Below are 8294 nucleotides of genomic sequence, written 5' to 3'. Positions count from 1 at the left end.
ATACAAGATACATGTGTATTCTTACTTGTATTTTGGTGTGCTTTCCGTATTTCTTCCAGATCTGAGCAGAAATTCAGCGTAAAACTTGTCCAGGAGATTTCTATAACAAAGACCAGTCACTGCTGCACTCTCTCCTTGTGCAGGGTAACTGGTCCTGTCTCCTCCCCCTCCTGTAGTTTTCTGTAGGCAGCTTGTAGTGGCTGGGGTCTGCTGGACCCCTCCTACAGCTTTGCTCTCTGCACAGACTATGTGCAGCACTGTGATGATGTCACTGCTACTTTTACAAGGTAATATCCGTATTTGTAAAGGCATTTGGTACACACAAAAGTGCATGTATATCATTTATGGCTACTGAGCAATATGTTTAAGTGAAGGTTTTGTGCCTGGAGTATCCTCCTTGCATTCCCAGCCCAATCCATACAACCACTAAAACTAAGCACAGTATAACAGACAAACCAAAATTATAGAAAAAGAGCAAGCACAATACATAAAAATATCATTTTTATATTTTTAATAAAAAGCTGTTACAGTTTCATCTTCAGTGAAAATACAAAGTTGTCAATTTGGTAGTGTACACAGATCAGAAATACATGGAATGGTTTTGGGTATAAAAATGGTTGTTAAGATGCGGCATGTTCAGTTCATGCAAGGGGAATAACGCTTCTGTGGATGATGGGCAGAATACAATTTCCAGTCTATGCCTTCTCATACTGACGAACAGAGACAATATCACCAAAAGTAAGAGTCTGCGGAAAGAATTTCAAAAAGGACATATTTATTTATATTCTTATACATTTTTTATATAAACAGGTATTCACCATATCAACGTTTCTCAACCTTTTTTTTTTCTTACAGTGGAAGAAATCTTGCAATAGTTTTCTGGTCTTAGGTAACCCCCCAATAAGGAAAGATGATTATACCTACAGCTCATGGCATATTAGCATGATCAGTAGTTTCTTAGACAGTTTTAAGTAAAGAAAGGGGTGTATTTAAACCCCCATATTCTTTAAAACAAAATTGTTTCCAGTAATCACAACAAAATTAAACATGTAATAAAAATAATGTTCTGAAAAGAAACAGAAAGTAAGTCTGTTTTTCAAAAGAACAAGTTCTCCAGCAGAAAGTATCCGTAACAGGGATGAGACAAACTATTTAACACTAAAGTGGTATTAAAACCAAAAGCAAATGTATTATATTTTAGCTTACCAATTCTTAGATGTGATGGCTGTATTAGTTTTCTTTTTTAGGCTTTCTTTCTTCTATTGTCATCTAGTGACCCAGCCAGTAAATCAAAAGCACAAGCTCTCTAGCAGTGTGTATCAGTTACAGGGATGAGACAAACCATCTAACTCTAGCAGGGGTGCTTGCGATGATCAGCTTTTATTTATCTAAACTTTTTATCCCAAAAGCAAAAACTGTTTGCTGTAATTGATTATAAAATCTTAGCTCGAGTTTGGCTTCAATTTGTTAGTGTATCTAAATCTACTAGTCAGGGCTTTTTTTCAGCAGGAATCCAGGGGAATGCAGTTCCAGCACCTCCAGCACTAAATGTATGTAATGGGAAGGGGTGGTGGGGTGTACTGCAGGGTCCATTGATGCTGGCTGCTGTGGGATCTAATGTCACTGGAGGGGATCTATTTTTGCAGTGAGGGGTGTTTATTGATGCTAGGGAGGTCTATTGTTGATAGTGGGGGATCTATTGTTGCTGGGGTGTCTTATGTTGCTGTGGGGTCAACTATTGCTAGGAGAGATCTACTGTTGAGGGAGGGGGCCATCATTGCTACCTGCTGGAGGGTCTATTGATGCTGGCTGTGGGGAGACCTGTTGATACTGCCAGGGGACTATTGCTGCTGGGAGAGTATTTTATTGCAGGTAGTCCATTTCTGCTGGGGGGAGGAACTATTTTTGCTGGCTGCGGGGGATTATTTTACTGCTTTTCTTTTTATTACAAATTCCATACAAATCAATACTTGGTTCTGTATTCTCTGAAAGGGCGGTACTGGGAGGTAGGTAAGGGGTGGAACACAGGGACAAAGCTGGACAGAGGCCTGGAATGGGGAAGTTCCTGCACCTATTCTTTGAGAAAAAAAGCCCCCTTCCCCAGACTGACAATGCTGCTGTCCAAATGTGTCCCCTGTACTGTGCCTCCTGTACTCCTTAATCCAGAGCAGTGACACTTTAATACAGGAGGCAGGGGAGGACTGACCATTTGAGCACTCAGGCACTGCCCAAGGGCCCGGGCTCAGTAGGGGGCCCCATGAGATGCCCCTGGTACCTTTCATTGGCTTTTTCATAGGCTTTTTTGGGTTTGGGCAAGGGCACAGGGGTGCCATGAGTTGTCAGTCCGCCCCTGACAGGAGGTGTGTTACTGGCCAGGTCACCAGGTGAAAACAGAGAGGAAAAAAGACTAACAAAGGAAAACTAATGCAGCCACCACATTTAATGATTAGTAAGCTGCAATATGTTACGTTTTTAGTTATCGGTATAATATTGCTTTGAATTGGTGGTCATTGTAAGCAAGGGATCAGTCAGCCTCACGGAACACTGCAGCAACCTCTGGAGAAACAGCAGGGTTCCGAAGAACTCTGTTTGAGGAAGGCTGCTGTGTATTATTATGCACAATTAATCCTTCAGGAAAGCATGCTTCTATCTGATTTAATGCAAGGCTTCTTTTCTTTACTGTATATAGTTACTTCTTTTCATTAAGGTACATAACAGAAATAATAATCTTTTGGACTCACCATACTTATATACAACCCGTGTAAACCTATATAACATCAGAACCTACCTTAACTATCCAATCAATTTGTATCCAATCAGACAGGCCCTTGTACTACATACTTGTTAGTAGGTCTAAAGGAGTTTGTATAATCAGATTGTAATGTGTGTGATGAGCTTTAGAAGCCTAAGAAGAACGGCAGAGCAAACAAATTCCTTCTTTACAGCTGTCTTATGTTAAATACATTGAAATCAATGTATCCCAAAGGATACAAGGAGTTTAATTTTATGCTTCTAAACAAGTAAAATCTGTGGCTCAGCAGATACAGAAAACCCCAAGCAAGCTTAGGTGAGGAGTAACTAGTCATTCAGCACTATCCAAAGCTTCTAAAATTAAACTCTGTAATAATCTATACACTTCTGTGGTTACCTGAAGTTCTACATGAAGCAAAGTGTCATACAACTTAAGACATCTCTTCAGCTGCTAAATAATTGGATTTTGGTTTAATCTAAGAAGAACTGGCGGTGGTAATGTATAGATCACATCAGTATATCTTATTTCAACACAGATGGCTTTGACATAATTACTGAGCTAGTGATTAACTCATTTAGGTTTAAGTAAGGAGATTTACTCTAAAGTCTAGGAATCACCAGACCCTCTGCAATTCAAAAGTCTGTATGTATCCAATCAACTTCATAAAGGCTAAGCTTCTAAAGAGATAGATTTAAATTATTGGCCTAATCAGATTTTTGGTCTAAGTGGGAAATGCTCTTTTCAGGATTTCCATGGGATCCCAGACATCTTGAAATCACTGATGAAAAATCCACTGGATTGACATTGGACTGATTAACCCACTTTTCTACTCACACTATGTTAAAATCGTTTTTTATAATCTTAACAATTAATTAATTGTAAAATATGTTTTGCAGAAAAAGGAAACTTGAGAAATGCTTGGTTAATATGACAATATTTTAATTGAACATTATATATATATATATATATATATATATATATACCGGTATATATATATATATATATATATATATTATTCTAAATAGAATATATATATATATATATATATTTTTCTAAATAGAATATATATATATATATATATATATATATGTCACACCAGTTTGTTAAAGAATTTTCCCAAAATTAACATGAAACCACATTTTCTACCCCTTATAGGTGGTTAGCTTGGGGGGCTCCCGGCACCTATATACCCATACCAATACCCATCCATGGAATTTTTCCATATTACTTCCATATTACTTCTTAATAGGCTGACAAAAGACAACTCACCAAAGGCAAAAATAAAATAGGTTGCCCACATTGAATGTTGCTGGGGTGCTTCAAAGAACCAGAGAGAACAACTCTGCAGCCTTCTCTTGTATGTTGATTTATTTCATCCATTTTTTCTTCTAACCAGTCATTAGAAAAATATGATAAAATACTATTGGCATGAAATGGTAGATTATGTAACATAGGTTGTTCTCTCTGATCTCCCTGAGCATGCCAGGAATCCTCCAAAATGTATATGCAAATAATGACGTCCTGTAGGTTAGAGTAAAAGAATGCTTCACCATTTGCAACAGCACAATGTATAGGAAGGCTCAGCAACCTATTGGAAGGCTTGGGAATAGTCACATAGGATACGGGCCAAAGCATGCTTATTTTCTATGTGTTTCAGAAAGTCTGTATTTGCATACTTACAGTGGGAAAATTCACATGGCACACTGAAAGTTGGCATATGACCTTGGATATCCAGGTCTTATCAAATTTTTTTTCCAAATGATGACTTTTTATTAAAGAGGACCTAATCAGATTTCAGAGGCATTACCAGCTTCTGTTATTTTATTTACTCACCATAACCATTTTGCCATCCTTTATTTCTCTTACAAATTTTGTTTCTTTGCCATCCCACTTCTGTACATGGACTAATTTATCTCCTTCCAGTGTTACAGTAGACTGTTAAGAAGAGATAACAGTTACCAAAATGTAGGAACAATCTAAAGTTTAGTTTACAGTAGGCTGTAATTAAGAGATAATAGTGATGATTTCCTAAAGGAATAGAGGCTGTTAAAGTGGTTCTAAAGGCAAAAAGGTAAAAAATATGTTATACTGCCTTCACCCCACCTCTAAACGCTTACCTGACACCACTCTCAATCCACTGCTGTCCCTGTGCATAGACCCGCTCTCCCTTTTTCCTGTATTCTTGGGCTTTACTGAAAGCCATTGGCTCCTGCTGCTGTCAGTCAAATCCTGTGAGAAGGGAGCCGGGGCCGAGCTGTGCTGCGTGTGTCCATGGATGCACACAATCCAGGTCAGATTTCAGCCTGCACATGTGCCTCCATAGTAAGTGGCTTGCTATGGTGGCACATGCAGAAAAGGAGGAGCCAAGATCACCAGCAGGAAATCCCAGAAGAAGAGGTTCAGGGACGCCCTGTGCAACGGCATTGCACAGAGCAAGTAAGTATAACATTTGCAGTTACTTTATTGTTCACTTTGAATGGAAATGTTCAACTACATTAGTGAGGTGAAGCTGGGCTCACTTCAATCATCTAATCACATGAACGTAAAAATCCATATTTTTTTTAATTTCCCTAGCACATATCTTGGTATTGAAAGTAAACACAGCTTTACCATATTTACTAAGCCAAGTGAACATACACTTTGCTACAGAGGCTCAATTCCTTTAGTAAATTTACCCTGTTAACAATGATTAGCTCTCAGCAAATGTATTAATAGTCTACAGAAATGATTTAGATTGTACAGATAAGTTAGAACAAATTATATGACCAGGAATAATACAGATACACATTGGGGGAGAGTACAAAATCTGGTGCAGCTTTGCATAGAAACCTATCAGCTTCCACGTTTTATTGTCAGAGCCTAATTGAGAAAACTAAGTTAGAAGCTGATTGGCTACCATGCACAGCTGCACCAGGTTCTGAGCACTCCAGTTTTAGTAAATCTCCCCCATTGCCCATCTGAGGCAGAACAATTATCTGCAAACAGTTTTCCATACAGCCCAGTTAATTTTACTCTCAAGTTTGGTAAATAATCCCTACCCACTATTGTATGATTTCTATTGATTAGATAATTAGCATTCTCAAATAAAATAATATAACAGTGGAACTAGACTGACAGCTAAAACAATCCTTTCTACTAAATGGACAGCAGTTATCAAATGAAACCAATAGTTTGAATCAATCTACATTTTGTAACAGGAGCTGAAAACATTTAATATACATTCTCACTTCTACATGGTGCATTCTGATATAAATTATGTTTTGTAAAACTTTGTAAAATCCCAACAGTATGTTTTATCAAATTCAAATTTCCAAATGCTTAACTGATGACATTTAAATGCTAATTCAGTTCCCTAGGAATAACTTGACAACAGTTTATAAAGTAAAAAAAAATACATACTGTATATTTTAGACGTGTGTTTCTTGGTCATGCAGTAATAAAAGCAACCTGACTAGATCTATAGTCAAATATGCACAGCAAAGTAGCTTGGAAAAAACATAGTAAAGCACCTAAAATGCATATACTTTCAACTGGCTATTTATTTAAAATACAATAGGAAAAGACAGTCATATCTACTTTTGCTTTCAAGCTTCAACACACATAAAGGAAGCTACTTTGTGTCCCCCATCCCCTTCTCAAATTTATCTGGTATAAGATCCTCCATTCTCTGTGCTGCTCTCACCTTACAGTTCCTGTCATCAGCTGTGGCTTCATCAAATTCTTCCCCCAGCTTGAAGCTGATCTCTGTGTTCTTGAATGTACTCTGGGTCCTGATCACCACTTTGTCACCTTCTTGGCTAATGATGACGGTGGGTTTGGTCACGTTGCCAACCTGTCTGGTAGCAAAGCCAACTCCTGCAGAGAACAGAAAGGTAAGCAGTCAGACTTGTGGAAATAATTGTATAGATGCAATCTAGGAAGCAAATGTTTAGCCATTTACATATTTAGGTAAAAGTTCTCCTGCGGTTAAATTATTCGCCTGCATATCAACAGAAGTATCTACTATCTGCCAACTAAGTTCATGAGTGCAGTCTGCAGGTGGTTAATAGAAGGCAAGTTACAAAAGGCTGGCTTGATGCTCACTGCACGTAGTCTCCATTATCTAGAGCAGATGCTGTACAAATCTGCAGATTAGAGGAAGAACACATACCTAGGGCTTTCATGTACTCATCAAAGTTCTGGCTGTCAACCAGCTTCCAGGTGGCACAGAAAGTATCTACCATTTTAGCAGCGAGTATGTAATAGAGAGCACAGTGTAAGGTTTAAATGGCTTTTTTTCCTTGCCTAGGAGATGCTCTGTCTTACTTTACATGGCAGCCCTACTTATTGGGAGACTTGAAACTGGTGATGGAGGCTGGACCTTTGTTAGAAGAAAGGGGTCCAACCCTACCCATCTTCAAAGACCAATAGCCTGGCAAGAGGCGTGGCATGGATAATACTCCAAGCTCACACAAAGGGTCAGGAAATTAAATGCTTGGCTCGCAGCCCTTGAACTCATTTCAAAAGAGGTCATTTTAGGGGAGAAAAGTTACATTTTATCTTTTTACATACATACGTACCTAAAAAAAAAGTCAGCACAAGGTGTAATAAGTATTTTGCCTCATTTTATAAAAACTTTGTATTTGAATGCAGGGTGCATGTTACCTTTACAATTCAAACTGAAAGCAGAACAGAAAAGTTTAGAATTAAGTTAAGCACAAGATTGCAAAACACATATGTGATCATACTTATACAAATTAAAGGGATTGAATACACTCATTTACATCTTATAATACATTTGACCATCCTCTTGATTAGGGGATAAATAATAAATAAAAAAAAATTGTAATGAGTGTGTTAAACAGTAATTTTTTGATATTCAAATGTAAGTGCAGTGCTAAAGCGTAAGTGACAAATGCAATCATAAAGTGCTTATGTGAATAGAAGTGTTCATACAATATTCCAGTGAAAACATCTCAGATCACATAGAATCATAAGGGCAGCACAGTGGCTAAATGGTTAGCACTTCTGCCTGGCAGTACTAAGGTCATTGGTTTGATTCCCAACCACGGCACCACCTGCCTGGAGTTTGCATGTTCTCCCTGTGCCTGCGTGGGTTTCCTCCCACACTCCAAAGACATGCTGGTAGGTTAATTGGATCCTGTCTAAATTGGCCCTGGTATGTGTATGTATGAATGTGAGTTAGGGACCTTAGATTGTACGCCCCTTGAGGGTTAGGGACTGGTGTGAATGTACAATATATATATGTAAAGCGCTGCGTAAAAAGACGGCGCTATATAAAGTACCTGAAATAAATAATAATACAACAACTCTAAAATTCTGAATATAAATAGTGGATAGTCTGTGGCACTGCAGGTCACAGAGGTGTCATGTGATATATGTGTGCTTATTTAGCAATAATGGTGATTATACCTAGTCCGTGGCACTACAGGTCACAGCAATGCCCGGTGTTCGTGGAACTACAAGGTGCAGCAATGCCAGCTAGGATGCCAAAGAGTGCTCATGATCCAAAACAGGAATCTACCACCTTATATGAGTGTGC

The 8294-nt window shown here is 38.3% G+C and overlaps 1 protein-coding gene across 1 annotated transcript; it reads right to left on the bottom strand.

Annotated features, from left to right (window-relative positions):
• Positions 1-496: 496 nt before the first annotated feature.
• FABP7 (fatty acid binding protein 7) lies at positions 497-7076 on the bottom strand. Its single transcript, XM_089685361.1, has 4 exons — positions 6903-7076; positions 6435-6607; positions 4586-4687; positions 497-746 (listed from the first exon to the last, which is right to left on the bottom strand). The coding sequence occupies exons 1-4, from the start codon at positions 6973-6975 to the stop codon at positions 696-698; spliced, it is 399 nt and encodes a 132-aa protein (XP_089541487.1). The 5' UTR covers positions 6976-7076; the 3' UTR covers positions 497-695.
• Between the last annotated feature and the right edge of the window lie 1218 nt (positions 7077-8294).

The sequence above is a fragment of the Staurois parvus genome, unplaced genomic scaffold (assembly GCF_062004578.1).
Source record: "Staurois parvus isolate SC_StPar_1 unplaced genomic scaffold, SC_StPar_1.0 ptg000372l, whole genome shotgun sequence".
Taxonomy (NCBI): Eukaryota; Metazoa; Chordata; class Amphibia; order Anura; family Ranidae; genus Staurois; species Staurois parvus.
This window is presented reverse-complemented; position numbering and strand designations above follow the sequence as displayed.

Coding starts and splice junctions, on each gene's coding strand:
- FABP7 (XM_089685361.1), bottom strand. CDS start 6,975: ATGGTAGATACTTTCTGTGCCACCTGGAAGCTGGTTGACAGCCAGAAC. Junction 4,688..6,434: donor CTGATGACAGGAACTGTAAG/GTGAGAGCAGCA, acceptor TCTTCTTAACAG/TCTACTGTAACACTGGAAGG. Junction 747..4,585: donor AGGATGGCAAAATGGTTATG/GTGAGTAAATAA, acceptor TTCTTTCCGCAG/ACTCTTACTTTTGGTGATAT.